Consider the following 18,162-nt stretch of genomic DNA (forward strand, 5'->3'; position numbering starts at 1 on the left):
CGGGTGCCAGGGGCCCACCACCCGAGTACAGTGCTGGAGGGGGGCCTCTAGGGCTAGGCCCAGACACCACGCGGTAAAGGGTGTAGGGTCTATTGTTACGCCACTATTTAGTTTAGCACTAAGCAAAAAAATGAAGAAAACTTGACCAGATTTCCCCCGCCCCCCCCCCCCCCAAAAAAAGAAGAGGGGAAGCTAATTCCACCTTATTTCTCTATCTCCACATAGCTAACAATTTAAAGTAGGAATGACATGATATATTGGTGCTATGAAAACTGAAATCCATGCCCTGTGGTTTCATCCGTAAAAGTGCTTGTTAAGACGAGACCCGTGACAAAGATCACTGCTGCATCCCGGGGTGGGCTCTTCATTCGTTTGGGTGTTGGGATTCAGTCTTGTAAGAATCACCACAGATTTCCCTCCTCCTGACATGTGTGAGAGTGCTTTCTATGTTGACCCATGGCTGCGCCAATGCAACCATTCAGCATGCTAGGTGCATACCTGCTCATTGCAGCACCATCTGAGAACAGCACCGGAGTGCACTGTGTGCATGCTTACAGACAGCACTGTGGAAGCATGCACATCAGTGGGAGTGGCGCCCCCCACCTCAAATAGCTGCATGCAGAGGGAGAAGCCCCTGCTCCATAGTTCAAAGGTGAAGTTTGCAACTGAGGTTTTGAGGACCACGATAACTAAAAAACAAAGGAGCAGCTACACTGTTCGCTTAGAGGCCGCTGTACTTACCAGTTTTAGCACGGTTGTGTCCACAGCCTTAGGAGGGATTGAAGTGTCCACTCCAAGACTGTAGGGCTGCTTAATGTGTTTCACAGTGACTTTGTCATGCTGCTCGTAGCATGGGGCGGAGACTGCAGTTAAGACTGGTTGACTCCCTTTCCTCCACCATTCGCCAGTAATAATTGTGTGCAGTGTTTTTGTGCTCTGAATTTCAAGGTAAGTATTTAGCCGTGTATCATGACGTACTTTTTTCTTTTAAGTAAACGCACTGGCTGGACACTGGTTTATTAACTGTTGTTATAGTCTTGATGGAGTTCCGAGTCTCTTCTCCTGCACTACCTCCAAGTAAGGCTTTGCACCTCTTTCCTGCAAACCCTGAGAGTCAAGTGCTAAAGGGGTGTACTTGGAATTCAGTTTTGGGACCAACAATAGGGTAAGACCCAAGACAGGAGAGAATAGGCGCCCCCTGTTACAATATGAGCCTAGCAACTCCTGGCTAAAGTTAAATGAAGCACTGTGCTACTCAGTCTTAAAGTGTCATCAGTATATGGGTTTACTGTGATTCCTAGGCTGCCATTCAGGATGGTGTGGGCTCCATGTCAAAGTTAAAGATCCTGGGTGAGGTGAATGAGCTTTGGCACACTGTATACGGCATTGGAAAAGGTGGATTTGCAGTCCTCATTTTTTGTTAATTCTTTTAAGGAGGAGTATCACTTGAGGGTTCTACTACCGACAACCTTGTAGATTTTCAGAAAGTTGTTGACCATTCTGTTAAGGATTGCATACTACACTGCTGATATGGCCTGCATACTACACTGCTGATATGGCCTGCATACCACACTGCTGATATGGCCTGCATACCACACTGCTGATGTGGCCAGCATACCACACTGCTGATGTGGCCAGCATACCACATTGCTGATATGGCCTGCATACTACACTGCTGATATGGCCTGCATGCTACACTGCTGATATGGCCTGCATACTACACTGCTGATATGGCCTGCATGCTACACTGCTGATATGGCCAGCATGCTACACTGCTGATATGGCCAGCATGCTACACTGCTGATATGGCCTGCATGCTACACTGCTGATATGGCCAGCATGCTACACTGCTGATATGGCCAGCATGCTGCACTGCTGATATGGCCAGCATGCTACACTGCTGATATGGCCAGCATGCTGCACTGCTGATATGGCCTGCATGCTACACTGCTGATATGGCCAGCATGCTACACTGCTGCTATGGCCAGCATGCTGCACTGCTGATATGGCCAGCATGCTACACTGCTGATATGGCCAGCATGCTACACTGCTGATATGGCCAGCATGCTGCACTGCTGATATGGCCAGCATGCTACACTGCTGATATGGCCTGCATGCTACACTGCTGATATGGCCAGCATGCTACACTGCTGATATGGCCAGCATGCTACACTGCTGATATGGCCTGCATACTACACTGCTGATGTGGCCGGCATACCACACTGCTGATATGGCCTGCATACCACACTGCTGATATGGCCGGCATACTACACTGCTGATGTGGCCAGCATACTACACTGCTGATGTGGCCAGCAGCACTAGGAGGAATGTATGACCATTGCCAATTGCTGAGCATAACTCAACCTCCTGAGCAGTGTGCTTGCATATCACGCCAAGTCCTCACCTCTGCTGCCCTTTAGGTCTTCAGTTATAATACGCAAGGAATAGATCACTGCACAATTAAAACACTGAATTAACACGTTTTGGTCTCTATATATTTACGATTTAATGCGTTGTGCCGTGAACTGCATAAACAGTGGTGCACTTCACATGTGGGCAGTATGGGCAATGGTTACTATTTAAAATTCAAACCTCTTCTAAACTGGCAACAATTGCGATGTTCATAAAGATGTGTAATTTAGTTTTAGTTGACGAAGTGATACATGCTGCATTGTTCTGCAGCAGGCAGTGGCAATCGGTCTATGGCTTTCTTTAGCATTCTGATATATTAAGAAGTTGCTTGAATTTTTTTTTTTTGTGTGTGGGGGGGGGGGGGGAGTAAAACGAGCCTTTTCACTAGTCATTGTGTGGAATTTGCTTGTATCACCACTGAATTTAGTTGGTTATTGTAGTATACCTAACAGTGAAGGATGCCTCCCTTTCCCCCAAAAAAATCCTCATGTCTTAGCTAGAGTCAGTGTTGGCAGATGACCGTAGACCAGCGACAGGGAAGCATTAAGGTTCAGCTGATTCAGTGTAATGAATCTGTTTCGGGCCAAATAATGCATCTGCATTCATTCACAGATATGGCCTCTCTATTATTGCTCTGATGTAATGGGGGCCTCCTTCTTCCATATCTAGAAACATGTAAAGTGGAGTGTCATCTGCCTAGAGCTGATATGGTCAATTGCATGCTTTTAGCTGCTGATTTGAAAACAAGGCCTGAATCGAAGTCATCCTCATGGCCAGAGGCCATCTGACCAGTATGGTTGGTAATGTGAGAGCAGCAAGTCACTGGTGACAGGCGGTCCTAATGTAAGATACAGTGATGTGCCAAGTTTAAGTAAGAAAACAGGAATCTACCGATATGTAAATAGTGAGGGTTTTATTTCCACTTTCATGGCCTCATACAGATCTATTAAGATTTTTTATGCTTTAGTATGCACAGACCTAAAATTGTAATTCAATATTTTCTCAAAAATCAAGAAGAGTTTTTTTTATTTTTTTTAGAGTCAACACTGTACATACATAGCAAGTTGAACTATTAACAATAATTTAAAAATCAATTTCCTGTATAGTCAATGCAGGTATAACAACAATAAAAGTACAGTACGGATAAAGTCACAACATTATTACAGTGGGACTTTTTGACTTACAATTACGGGCGACTGTAGAATACAGTATTATGTACATGCACTGGAGTGCTAGAAACCAAGAGGCATGCATACTTGAACCAGGTCTTTTGTGTGCATACTGTACACCTGGCAAGACTTTCATTCACTTTCATTGCATTCTCTTCCTGTATTCCGACAGATTACAGGTAACTAACATATACTTCTAGTCGACTAGTCAAATGGCTTTCTTCTCTACTGCTTCAGATCTTCTGAAGCCACTTTTAGTATTTTTTTTCATAAGCTTAACATTGATGTTAAAATAGAATAAAATAACTATTGTTTTAAATGATAACTTAACAGTGCAAATGTAACAAAAAGGCAGTTGTTACAGAGAGAGATATAGCAATCTGTTTCCCTTAACATTTTAGTTTATTCTTTTTTGCTATTAGTTACTTGTTTTCTGTTACTATATGTAGAAAAGATGGAGACAAAAATAGTTTTCTGAGCTATGAAAAACTAAGTTGTTACAGGCACATAAACTGTTTCATTCTAGAAACATTTCGGCTCCACAGGTTGAACGCTGGGCGGGTGCAGCTGAAATATTCGTGGCCTTGGGAAACTACGAGACCTCTCTGTTCGTCAGCAGAGACAGGTGGTGATGCATGGTGGCAGTGCGCATGTGACAGTGAATTATACAGTGATAATTCATGCAGGCTGGTCTTCCTGGTTAGGGTTCTCGATCATTGCTTCTGGACATCCTGAAGCATCGGATAAATCGGAGGCTGACTGAGAACATGAGGCAGTAGGGGAATGGGAGGCCCATCTGGAGGGCGGGCGCCGATTTGCTGGTCTCTCGGGGCGGGAGAAGCAACATTCAAGAGGAGGAGCTAATTCAGGACAATGTAGTTCCTTGGTATGAAAGAAATGAAAACAGAATTAGAAAAATTGTAAGAAAAATATTAAATAGGTAACATTTAAATATATAAGAAAAAAACGTAAGTAAAATAGGCCATAAGCAACAAGCAAACTTTCAGTGAATACACAGCCCAGCGTAGGCAGTCATGCATGCAAGGCAGAAAAGAAGACAACGGAAGAAATAAGTGAAATATTTTAGCAGAATGGGTAGAAATTGAAAGCAATTTTGGTTGTCTGTATTTCGTTTTTTATGTATTCTGTAAACAGACAGAACTGAATCATTCAGTGAGGTGCTATCTTCCCCAGGAGTAAAAAGTTAAGGGTCAGCTGTACAAAGCATTTTCCGGTCGCAATTGATCCGATTTGCAGAATTGCGCAGTTTGAGAATTGGGTTGTCTGTGACCGTAAAAATGCTTTTTCTAATGTACAAGATGCAAAACGTGATTTGGTAACTTGTTACAGAAACACATTTGCAATTCGGTGTTTGGAAGGGGCATGTTTAGGGTGTTCCTTCCAAATACCAAATTTGTATGGTATGCATCACTATTTTGCGACTGAAATTCCAGTGGCAAAACAGTAATACTTTACTACCAGTTGAAAAATGGCAGTAACCCATTCGCAACAGGGATGGGGTTCCCAAAGGACTCCTTCCCCTCTGAGAAGGTAAATAATATTTTTTCAGAGCAGGCAGTAGTCCCACGGACCACTGCCTACTCCTAAAAAATGAAACTGCAAAGTTCTTTTTTTTTTTTTTTTTTTTATAAATGCAGCCCGCTGTGATGACAGATTCCTAAGGGGGTCAGAAAAAATAGTCTTTCATATCTGTTTCAGTCCCTTTCCTCTTATTTTTTTATGGCAACCAAAATATTTAACAGCGTGGTATCTATATGTTCAGTCTACCAAGTGTACTAAGCATTTTAGCCATTACTCTTTACATATGCCGTAGGACTGTTCCCCAATAACCATAAGAAGATAGGTGTTCTTCAGGATTTTATTCAGCTTGCACTCCACCCCTCCTGCGGAACCTGTCCTTTTAAGACCCTCTCTTGTACTTTCCCTGGACAGTCCAGTGAAGCTTCTAAATTCTGGAGTAACCACAGCCCCACTTCCACAGTTGACACCCACTTGATTTCCCACTAATCTAGAGCAAAGAGCAGTTCGCCCCGTTAAGAGCTATCCATTGATATTAATTAATGTAAATCTGGACTGGGCGCATAAAAAAAATCCAGCTAGATACAGGTGCACAGTGCAATTTAAAAAAAACATCTATCACTGAACGAAAGTCTTTGAAACTGCTAAAGATTTTGCTGTTAAGCTCAAGGCAGTTAAAGTGCATGTCGCGTTGATTGGCAACTACACTGTAGCAAGATCAACCAGAATTAAGTGACAGGTCACGTCCCACAAGAGATGTTAAAAGTCAGGCAGGCAATACTTTGATGAATCTGAGGTTGTAGAATCATAAGATTTTAGAGTGTTTCAACTAAGCAAGGTATATTTATGGAGTGGTGCAGTGGATGGAAGAGAAGGCTAGATGCACTGAAGCAGGAGAGTGTGTTAAGCTTAGGAATCTATGGCAGCTCAGTATGAGGGCAGAGAAGAAATATGCAAATTAGGCTGTGAAGCAGGCCTGAATATGATCATTGTGTGTTTAAATCCAGGGTGAACTTTAAAGAAGATGGCTCTGAGAGATCAAAATATTAAAAGCATTATTTTTTAAGACAACAGTTTTTTCCTTAAATAAAATGGGAAGGGAAATGTGGGTCAGTCAGTACATAAAATTGTAGATAGGAATATTCATACCTCTTTTGCAAAGATAAGGAATGATGTACTCTGGTTGTCATTTACTCTCCTATGTTACTGTTCTGTGTTTAAGAACATGTACTGTTGTATTCAAGGACTACCTTGACTTTGGGAATGTCAGGGTGTGTGTGTGTGTGTGTTTTGTTCTCCTGTATAAATTCATCTCTTCTATTGTGTCGTTTGTAAGTGGATCCTGTGTGTGTATTCCACCAGCTTAAGGTTCTATGTTTTCTCTTTGTTTCATCAGAGGTGGGATGCTTGCTCCCAGTGTTGGATTCTGCTGCGTAAAGTGCTTCCAAGTTATCTGCTAGCATATGATTTCTTTGCCTATTCCCTTGTGATAGGTATGATTATGCTGGGGCTGGTTTGCTAGTCCCTCAGATACATTTATTTGACTCCATACTAGTGGCTGCATTCACACTTACCCAGATATACTCAAATGTTAAAAGTTGGTGCCTCCGGACATTCAACACCTGAAACTACTTCTGTGATTCAAAGCCATGAGCTGATAAGATGCGCTTAACAGGCAAGAAATGCTCACTTCTAGCTTAGTGCATATCAGTAGAGGGCACTCTGGTAAGCCCCAACGCTGAAAGCTGTGTGGTGTTGCGTGTGTTCCTTTTCAGAGGGAACCAAGCATAGAAATTTGGGCTAAATGGTTCCTATTAGGGCAAGGCCTAGATTTATTTGTATATGGTTACTCCCAGCGGACTGGAATGTATCCCAGAGTAATTATCAGTGGTTGGGAATAATTCTGACATTTTACCCCTCACACTTTTATTCCAATGAAACACTATCTGTGTAAGCCGTGTCTAGGCATGGGTCCCGCAGATCCACAGGAGTCAAAATGCACCTCACTTATGTGGTAAACCAAGATCGACGCCAGTCTGGGGTTGTTTGTATTCCCATTCAGAAGAGATCTGGCCTGGTGTTTCAAGCTGAGTTGTTCCTTCTCAATATGCATGGTCTCGTTCAGGAGTGAAAAGCAAGCAACTTTCCTTTGGGACCTATCGCCTTTACCAATTATTTTTTTTCGATGCTGTACAGCACTGTTAAAAATACAGTTGAAAAATAAAACAGGTACAATGACAGCTGCTGCTGGTGGCGGCATCATTTTCTATGTCTCACGTGTATAAATGGATTATATTTAGAAAAATATTGCTTAACATAGGTACGGTTTACTTGACGTAAGTAGGCCACAATATTGAAAGTGCATGTTTAAATGTTGTGTACTAGAAATTGTTTATTTTTTTCTTTTCAGAAAATTATCAAAATTTAGCTGCATCCATGGTCTGTTTCTGTATGTGTTCAGTAACATTTTCACTAGCTTCTCAGCTGAAGGGATGTCTTATGAAATTTTCCAAAGTTATGACTTAAACCTCTGTGACTATCCGTAGTGCGAAACAATAAATTGTATTAAATTGCATTTCTCATGTTTGTCCAATGAAAATCGATTGCAAGTATGTGTTTCAGAAATTAGTGGTCTGACTTACTTTCAGTGCAAGTAAAATTTTAGTGCTGCCTTTTTACAGAGTGTCGTGCTAAGAAATGGTATGTTTTCATTGCCTGAAACATAAAAGATGTGCCATCTTGGGCGAAGATTCTGCTTTTGCTTGCATTATTTATTTACCAACGCAAGATGGTGAATGTGATTTAGATCATTAAGTAATCGGAGCAGCACATGGTGGATGCCGGGCATTAAAAAAAAATATATATATATATAAACTGTTACAGGCTGCTAGCAGTTCGGTGGGTGCTATGGGATAAGTGATGGATAGGAGGAGCTAAAGGCTGGGCCAGGAGAGGCCCAAAAAATAATTTTACAAAACAGGTAGGATGGATAAGCAAAGGACAAACATGGGGAGAGGGATAAGAGAGCAACACAGAGCACGGGGTGTTTGGGGAAGAGACCTAGATCACGAGGGAAAGAGCTACAAAACAAATGCACTCTCATGAAGTTCTGAAAGAAAAAAAAAAGTCCCTATATTTGAGAAACTGAAGGACACAAGTCAGCCAATCAAAAGGATGGTAATATGCTATGTGGCATGGATGGGATAATCACAAGAAGCAGCAGCCAAGTAATCAAATAAGAAGGAAGCAAATGAAGAGGGAAGTCCAGTCTGAACCTGCTAAGAGGGGAAGGCTAGTTTTTGGATTGCCACAGCTAGCTTTGGAGTTTAGCTATGATGTAGAAAAGTATTTATGATGTAAGTGATCAATTTGACTTAGTGCTACATCTCTTCATTCTTTGAGAGTGGTCAAATTACAAGGTCTCCATTTCAGTCAGTATGTAATAGGCACAGTGCATGAATCGCTCATGCAACAGTCCAACAGCATTGAAAAGTGGCAAGCACTCAGATGCACAAATATTTTAAAGAAGTCATTGAAGGCCCCTAGTATTGGATTTATTGAGAAGCGCCATGGTGCTCGTCAAGCAAAAAAAGAGGAAGTGAGTTGGAAGCGTTGAAATTCAAGCACGCTCATACAACTGTTCCGCGGTGCTGGGTGAGAATGAGTATGTTGTCCCTCCGCTGGAATGCTGCTGTAGAATAAAAAATATTAGGAGCCCAAATTGGTGCTAAGAGCTAATCCAAAATGTTAGGGTTCTGGTGGAAGTCAATATTAATTAGACAGGATCATCCAACATATACAAATTAATTCCTATACAATGTTTACCCTTCTAGGTAAAGTTTCTTTGTTATTTTTAAGTATCAACACACACTGTGTTTCACTATAAAACACTCCCCACCACAGTCTTAATTCACAATGGTACGTCACATTACCCAAAGTCACTTTAATGTCTTGTAATGTTCCTAGAGCACCAGATATCACTGAACTTTGTCAAACATCAAGTGTTAATACAGTTTAGAAAGGAAGATTTAGAAAGAACTTACAGCAGCGAGGCAGGCAGGGTTAGATTCCCCAGGGGGCAGTTAGTAAGACAGTTTGGTTCTGGACAGGACAGACACAAAAAAGAAAGAAAGAAGGTTTGAAAGAAAAGAAATAGCAAATAATGTCAGACATAAAGGGCGGCTTTTGCAGTTTGGCTTGCGTGCTTCTCATCGTGTTATAGTTACAGGTAGCATTCTACAACTCACCGACAGATCGACTAGTTCAAATGATACACTGACTATCTTGAATTATGGATTGGTACTATTTATGATTTTGAGGTTTGGAGGGTCTCTTTTAAAAAAAGAGGTGATTTTCTTAACACCCACAACAGAAGAAACAGAATTAGGAGTCTATGATAGGGTATTTGTGTTTGCCTTAAGATATATATATATTTTTATTTTGTTAAAAAGAGCTTGCCGAGTAAGGCCCTTATACTTATAACCACTTTAATCTTAATTTAGATGCAAACGGGATCTTGAACCAAAATGGGCATAACAACGTGTGTGGTAAAACTTCACTTTTTTCCACACACAAATGTTGCCAGGTAAAACCTGGCAGAAATTGTGTGGGGGAAATATTCCAAATTTCGAGTTTTGCACCTCGGTAGTTTAAAATATACACTATTAGCATGGTTTCCCTTATTCTGAGGTATGCAGTGCTTTAAATGGAAAAATAGAAGTGCAGGTACTCTGTATCAGAGTACCTGCTTGTTTCTGAGAAGTTCCGGTACTCCCCAATTAAAAGTATTACATTTTTCTTGAGAAGAGCCGGTACTCTCCATCGCAAAATCAAAAAGTGCCGGTACTCAGTACCGGACAGTACCGGCCCATTTAAAGCACTGGAGGTATGGAACTCAGAATGATGAATCCAGTAAATAACAAATCGGGTGGTATCAGTATTTACTGGGTGAGTTATCACCTCCCAAAAAAGGGGCTTTCAAAATAAGGCCCTTAGTGACATTATCAATTATTCCTTAATAGACATTTTTTATTGTAATAGAGTTTGCAGTGAATAAGACCCCTTTGTTTAAAAATGGGGAGGTGGTGCTATGTACATACCTTTGCACATAAGACAAAAGTTGGGGTCTGTGTACAAATGGGTCAGCTATTTTCTTGAGGTTTTAATTTGTTTTGTTATCACTACATAACACTATTTTAATAAGCAGTCTCATTAAGCATTGGATGGTAATTGCTCCAATCCCTAATGAAAAGGGGTAATTCCAGAGGAAAGTGGAATAGTACATGTGCTTGTCCCCTGTGGTTGGTAGGGAAAGAACAATCCATTGGTTGATTCTTCTCTGCATTGAGCAATACCACCAGCAGCCGGAGCTCTTTCTATTGGAATCAAACTCTCAATAAGACCATTATATGTTTCTGTCCTTTATGACTTTTTCTAGTGAAATTAGAGATTCAACAAGGTTTTTCGTCCTTGTTACAGCAGTAATGTACCTAAGGAAGGTTGTGCTTATCGCCAAACTACATAGTAGGGCACTACAGTGAATGGACCAGCAGCCCGAACGTGAGCAACTGGAGGTCTGAGGGTTATGTCCAAAGAGAATATTACAACATGGAGGAGAAGGGACGGAGAGACTGCCTATGACATTACCTCTATTCCTGCACCACGGTGTCTACTCGCTTTTCTCAGTTTCTTGACATTTTTTTTAGTTGTTTGATGGCTTTAACACAATTCGACTAAACTGGTCTATGAGGCTAGTTAATCTGCATGTGAATCAACTAAAGTGTTTTCTTTTTATTTTTTTGCCAACAATTAATGCCTGATTTAGAGTTGAGGTGCAATAGAAAGGTCTCCGATTTCTGGAGACTACTGCCACAAAGTTGAGGAACATCCCAGTGATGGGTTTCTTCAAAAACAGGACTTGCCCAAGAAATCAAAAGATGTTTACATTACCATACAACTCTAACACCGGGACCAAGTCTTGGTTACGTTTAGGAAGTCACATTACAGCATTACATTGTACTGTTCCTAAGCAGGTCTGCTGGTCACTTCTAGTGCCCCGAATCAGGTGGGCAAGACTTTGCATGCAGTCATGGCTACTGCTGTTTTGAGGACTTTTATGGATTCTTACAAAATCAAACAATCATTGCAATGTAAGAAAGTTCTAAACTGTTCTCTATTGCTGCCTCTCTCTCTTATAGGGACAACCTCACTTTGTTTCACTATGGCCACACTTTCCCATCATGGGCTTTTTTTGTCAGCCTACTGCATTCCGGATGTTTTAGTCTTATTTTGCCTCCTTTGACCTAATTAAATAGCAAAGGTGTGTAGGTAATAAATTCAGGACAGCTCCCTTCATGACCTCAAGTGAGTGGTCACCAATCTCGCTCTCCTCTCCCTCTCTGCCTCGCTGTTACTTTTTCTCTCTTTTTCAGTGTCGCTCTGATCCGTTCTGTGCCTGTCCCCTCTCTGTTGGTGTTTGTCTCTCCCTCTCTAAGCACACAAACCTATATCTGTCACTCTCTATCTGTTCCTCTCTCCTTTCTCTTTCACGTCCCTCCCTGTATCTGTCTTTCTCTTTTCTCACTCGCTATCTCTCTCCCACCTTCCGCCTTGCTGTGTGTTTCAGTTGATGTTCCCCCTCTCTTGCCTACTCGCTCCTACATTTGTCTCCATCTTTTGCTCCAGTTTCCCTCTCTTCATCGCCCTTTCACTATTTCTTTCTCTTTATTGCACACATTCAGTGCAAATTAGACATAAGCACCAACATATAAAAAAGGAAATGCCAAATAACGCGTCATGCATTTCTGCAGATTACAGTATCATGATTTAAGCACAAGCGGAATTGGGAAGGGGTTTCATTGGTTCAATGCCAGCCACAGGGAAGGCGAGGAAAAGAAGTCTCTGCATAGGGCGTGATGTGTAGTTACCAAGACACTTGGTTAAACGCAGCATGCCGCGTACGGGGCTACCAGATAGCCAGGGGCACCGTAAGTGTTTCTAGTCAACAGCACCCGGGATGATGGGACTCACATGTCAAGGAATGTCATGGGAAAAGTAAAACTGCAAATCCCAAAAATCAAGAGTGTTGCTGGCTAAACAACAAGACCGGTGGAAAGCGAGTGACACCAATGACATGGAGCCTTTTAGACAACCACGGAATAATTCGCTCAAGTTAGCGACTTCAATAGTTAAAGATAAAAAATGTTGTTCTTTCTGATCAAAACGAATACTGTTCATGCCTTGTTTTTGCCTAACACTTGTATTGCAAAAGCAATCTTCCTTTCCCATGTCTTTTCTCAGACTTTCGCTATAGAAGGTACAACACTTTGTACTGCGCATTGTAAGATGCAGGTCAATCTATAGGGTGCCAGATCATGTCATGCCACCAGGACCATGTTTCAAGTACTGTCCTTGTATTTGATTAGAGTTTGATGCACTCTGGGATATGTAGTCCTGATACAATAAGATACACACCTGACAACACTGATTTCTAATAGAAAACCCTATGATTATAATCATGGGGTCCTGACGACATCCACCAATTTTAGTAACAGAAAAGATATTCTATCCACATGGAAATGGCAACTTTTTTATTTTTCTAAGTAACATGCTGTGCAGTATTGCATAGCGTCATCCAGTCATGATTATGCCTTCATTCTTACCTTCGAGCAATTCTAACCAAAAATGGTTACATAGCAAAGTTCATCTTGTGAAATATAATCATTGTACTTCAGTTCTCCACGTTATACCTTGGTTACAGAACTATCCAGGTTCTATATGCTTTTATTTATTTCTTTGCTATGAGGACAGTTCTTTGCCATATTAGTCCTTTCAGTCCGTGTTGCGATCAATACTAATGGGCTCAGTATAAAGGCCCCAAATTCTCAGTGGGTTTAGTAAGCGTTACCGACTTCCGTGTTACTGGTCCCACTAGGATTTACATCTGACTCATTGGGAATTACGGGTTCTTACAAACTTCATGGACCTATCATATTCCCCTCGGGCATTTCAGCCGCTAAACGCAGCCGATAATCCTGGGGGAAACTGTAGGGAAGAATGAGGAACTACCAGGTAAACCAGACCCGGAATTACCGATTCCCTGTATAATTCCTTATTCCTCGAAGGATTGTCTAGGTTCAACCTGTAATCCTTACTAATCCTGCACCCGCAGAGTTATCACGACTTCAAGTATTGTGAACTCTGGAGGTGCTGCAGTGACCCCCTTTAACATCAGGCACTCGAACTGAGCCCCTAAGACTTCAACACCTGTTTCTTTGCCAAACCAGGCTTTAAAGATTGTGATGTCAGACACAATATGTAGTCCTTCATCCATGTCCTAACAAATGGATACCAACGTTTTAAAAACATAATGAGTTTAAATGCCAGACATGAATTCAACCAGATAAAGTTTGCTAATCAACTGTTTTCTCAAGGGTCAGAATTGCTTCAAACTATAAAGGCATAATTACCTTACAACATTGTGAAATGCATTACTTCAATGATTTCCACCGACCACTGCAGTGGGTCTGACCCTGGAGCATGGAACAACTTGGAGTAACACTGCACTAAAGAAAATGTTCACAAAAAAAACTTACTGGTGTGCATCTAAGCAACTGTAGTTTTCCAGAAACGTTAAAAGCAAATTCTATGTTGGTAGGTTATATTCTTTTTGTTACTGCGAGACCTTGCTTGCTCTTGGCATTTCGCGTACTGTTTTTTGCTTTGCCTCCATAACTTTCTTAAAGCTGTAATTTATGGAGTTGCGCATGATCTTCATTTACATGATCTACAGTCCTCTGGTTGACGGTGTTGATAATTTTCTATTCGATTTATCACACGGGTACTGTGTAGAAATCTAGCGCCAATGTATGCCAAGCAGTGGCATGCCAACACTTGGAACCTCGCTGTCTGGAGGGAGTTTCAGCAAGAGTGTAAGGGCCCTGCTGATAAACAGAGCGCGCTGGTAGTCACGGCAACGGATACGCGGCAACACTGTACGTGCTACAGGAACAGAGCAGCTCTGCGCCCACATTAAAACTCAAAGCCGCTCCACTTCCTGCCATTGATTCTCCCGCTTGCAGCTGCCCGCGCTTTTTTCTACCGAGCAAGTTTTGTGCTGAAAGGACAACTAAACCTTAAATCGAGCGCATAATTGCGAAACTTGACCTGCGCTATTTCTACTTTAAAAAGTGCTCCTACAGTTTGATTTCGCTAGATTCGTATGCATTTGCAGTTTGTGAACTACAACATAGAGACATGGTTTATTGGTGGTTTTTTGGGATGGAGATCTGGAATTTCAATAGTTTAAAGATTCAAAGAGTCGATTTTATGAAAATACCTACACCAGTGCTGCTGTACAAGGTTGCACTGCTGCAAGTCTGTACATTTTTAAGCTAACTGTTGTGTGCATAAACCTGCAATGCAGTAACCCCCTGCGAAGGGTAACACTATTACCCAAGTGCGCAAGGCCTGCACCGAAGCTAACTGCAATAGAGGGGTTTTTCTGCCCAGACCTGCACTGATGCCACCCCCTTTAAAAGGTTGTCCAAGTGTGTACCCAGCACGTGCTGCAAAGCACTTATCTACAAATGGTTAAGCTCCACCGGATGTGCACAAGAGTAGCGCTGATGCAAACCCCTGCCCAGTTTTACACTTGGATCAGTGTGCTCAAGAATTGCACCAAAGCAAATTCCTGCACACGGTTCCTAGTACTGGAGAGCATGAAGCCTATGCGGATGCAGATGCGCTAGGTTTGTGCTAACACAATCTGACGTGTAGACACAAACATGCATAGTGCAGCAGGTTACAGTATGCAGTATGATATGATCTGAAGGACGACGTCCTGCGATTGAAATTTGGGAAAGATTGCAATAGCTGACCATTCCAGTTAGGGCTGAATTATACAGGTTCAGATGGTATCCTCTGCACACTGCACAGCTTTATCTGAAGCTCTTCCAGGCCTACCAAGCTAATGTTCAGGCACATCAACAACCATGCGCATGTGGATAAATACACAATGGAATCTACTTTGCAATATTAGGGCAAGGATCAAGTGATTTTTCTTCCTAGTGAAGTACCGGTCTAGAAGTTGAAGTGTATCTAAACACAATTATTGTCCTTCTCTAACCCAACTCAATGCTCTCACTAACCTGTACTATTTATTTACTATTTCTTGCACAAGTGATCACTGTTGGGGGACATCTGCCCCCCTCATTTGTTTGCAGTCTACGTTTTATTTGGTGATGACTTCTATTTTGGTGGAAGCACCAAACCTGCTGCAGAAGGATTTGTTCAAATGCAGCACCTTCTCTCCGACTGCCAGAAAGGGCTTTACAAGCATCATCATCTACCAGAACCTCTACAGGGATCCATTGGCCGTTACCTCCTGTCCCTAATGTAAATCCTGTTCTTTGAATATTACACCTGCCCAAAAGTAGCCTTTTTTTTTTTTTTTTTTTTTACAGAAAAATGGTACCTCGATGGATGCTGGCTCCTCTCTTGCTAGTTCCCCTGGGCTGCTGTCTTTGCTCATGTGGGTTGGACTACTTGATGTTTGCCCTTGATCGCCCTTGAGGACATGCTCCAAAAGTTTCTTGTTCAAGATCCTTGAAGCATTTTCTGCCAGCGAGTACCCAGGAGGAGCAGAAAGGTCCTGTCTTATGGTGGTGAACTCTACCCCACCTTCTTTATGTATCTCAACACTAATGCGGATAGGGCTAGGTGACCTTCCTCGACCATCCAGATCATGCAGGTGTCCAAATTCCGGCCGGGGCTCTGCAGACCTAGACCTGCTGCTTGGTCGTGACAGTTTCTGAAGTGGATCACAACAAACCACGGGCGTGTGATCGATAATATTGAATAAACTGGACAGTCCATCGTTTATTGTGGTGTGAACTGGGCTCTCCCTTGTGGTGGTGGACCTGGCCCAAGCAGACTCACTGAAACCCTTGTGCGGTGTGCCTGGAGCAACACGGCTGTTTGGCAGGTCACTCTTTGGAACAGGCTTTTTTTGAAGTTTGGGGGAACCATATTTTGGAGAGCAGCAAGTGCGTTCAAATTTTGCCTGGGCTTTTTCAAAGGCTGGTACCATCTGTCGGCTCCTCAGGCTCCTCGATGGGGAAGACACTGGAGTGTATCCCCCTTTCGGCGTCAGACACTTGTGGGGACTGCTTGTGATGCTACGCAAGGCCTCTGTTTGCAAGCCAACACTGATGGTTTGGGTGGTCTGTGTTCCTGTACTTGCAGTGCCATTGGTTTGGCAAGCCATGTCCCTGTACTGACAGTCCAGTGTGTTTGAGCATATTGCATTCCTTACAGAGTAGGCCACTTCTTTCATGTCATCACTCAGGTTCTTGGCCATGTCCATGTTGTGCAGAGAGGAGGCAAACCCAACAGTGGAGCATATAGGGCGCTCGATTGGATGATGACTGCCATCTAGAAAGTCTTTTTGGTGTTTGGTGATGTCACATGGCCACCTTCCGCACATCTCTGGTGAGCTTCCCTTTACTTCACTAACATTCCCTTTGGATTTGGTCACAGAGAACATAAAGTCAGGGTCTGCCTTGTTACTCCCTTCGTTGCTGGCCATCCTTCGCATGGGTGGTGGACTGTGGAACACTCGACTTGCCATTTTCTCTGTAACAGCATTGGTCCTCGCAGACGAAATCTGACAATGATCAGGGCTGGACATGGAGGTGGTGGTCATCGTGACACTGGTTGTGAGGAACCATGAAGAGGGGGACAATGAATTTAAAGTTGGATCATTCACTCCTTTGCCACTTTCCGTCCTTTCTCCCCAAGATTCCGTAGGGAGCTCTACTGCCTCACCACGTTTCGCAGCATCACAATCCCAATTCTTGTTAAACTCCTCAATATATTTCAGATCATCAGGTGACAAGGGAGGAGTTAGATCGTTCTTCCCATTGGTGGAAGCCTGGTTTTTGTCAGGAAGAAAGGGAGAACTATCCATCAAACGATGGAATTCAAACATGGAGGAAACAGACACTGCCCTAAAGAAAGGGAAACACAGACATGGTGTTAGTAAAACACATGCACATTACCTTGTTTAGAATTGCTTTTTCAGTTCTGGATAAAGTAGCTGCTGTTTGCCATGAAGTCACAACCGATGTGATCTTTAAATTGTGGTACATGTTAACAAAGATTCTGATTTTCTATTAGTATTTTATCACACCTCTGCAACCACGAAAACGGGAAGCAACACCCAAAAATAATCCAAATGTTATTATGGAAGACCCATGGCTGGATAAAAAAAACTGTCTTTCAAAGTAACTGTCAAGCCTACAGTCCGGTTTATGTTTTTTTCCAGGGACAGGAGATTGTATTCCTTGTACCAAGAAATATAAATAGTAATAGATGGGGCTCTGTGGAACAGAAAAATATTTTAACACTCATCACCAGACATATTTGCTACAATGCGAGGTAGACCGAAGACAGGTAAATCAAAATGCAGATGTGTTTAATTTCGATGCTGGGATGGGGTCATAGAAAGAACAAAAGCAATGTTGGCAGAATTCAGTGAGTTGTCGATATTGATTTCATTGCGCTACAAAGTCCACATCTGCATTTCTTTACGTACAATTTGCAGAGCTAAACTGACCCAAAAAGAATCTCTATATAAACCTTCTTCATGTGGCTGTGGAAGGTCGGTAAGGCAGAGGGGTTGACGATCTGAGCGCCTCACCATTCACAGATATGAGGACTGCCACCATTCACAGATATGAGGACTGCCACCATTCACAGATATGAGGACCACCACCATTCACAGATATGAGGACCGCCACCATTCACAGATATGAGGACCGCCACCATTCTTAAGTTAAAGACTGAAGGGTCAAGGTGATAGCAAAAGACAAGCAGAGATCATGATAAGCTGACATGGACAGTGGTGAAGTGAGAGTATGGAAAATGCCCATTAGAAGTATTGGACACATTGAAGGGAATGGCAGCAAAGGGGTTGAGGTATCTAGACAGACAAGAGTCAAAATTAAGATTGATGAAAAGAAGGGTCAGAGAGTAAGGACAA

At 42.4% G+C, this 18,162-nt stretch overlaps 1 protein-coding gene across 5 annotated transcripts in view; it reads right to left on the reverse strand.

The window, feature by feature from the left end:
• Positions 1 to 3,308: 3,308 nt before the first annotated feature.
• The window catches only part of MTCL1 (microtubule crosslinking factor 1), a 459,063-nt gene continuing 444,209 nt past the window's right edge, over positions 3,309 to 18,162 (reverse strand). For 2 of the 5 annotated variants that reach the window (XM_069216701.1, XM_069216685.1), the window contains exons 14-16: positions 15,595 to 17,128; positions 9,164 to 9,221; positions 3,309 to 4,463 (exon numbers count right to left, since the gene is read on the reverse strand). In XM_069216701.1, the coding sequence (XP_069072802.1) occupies positions 9,183 to 9,221; positions 15,595 to 17,128 (1,573 nt within the window). In that variant the 3' untranslated portion in view covers positions 3,309 to 4,463; positions 9,164 to 9,182. The remainder of the gene's footprint in view (positions 4,464 to 9,163; positions 9,222 to 15,594; positions 17,129 to 18,162) is intronic. The other 3 variants (XM_069216678.1, XM_069216667.1, XM_069216693.1) reach the window with 2 other exon arrangements.

The sequence above is a fragment of the Pleurodeles waltl genome, chromosome 2_1 (assembly GCF_031143425.1).
Source record: "Pleurodeles waltl isolate 20211129_DDA chromosome 2_1, aPleWal1.hap1.20221129, whole genome shotgun sequence".
NCBI classification, from domain to species: domain Eukaryota; kingdom Metazoa; phylum Chordata; class Amphibia; order Caudata; family Salamandridae; genus Pleurodeles; species Pleurodeles waltl.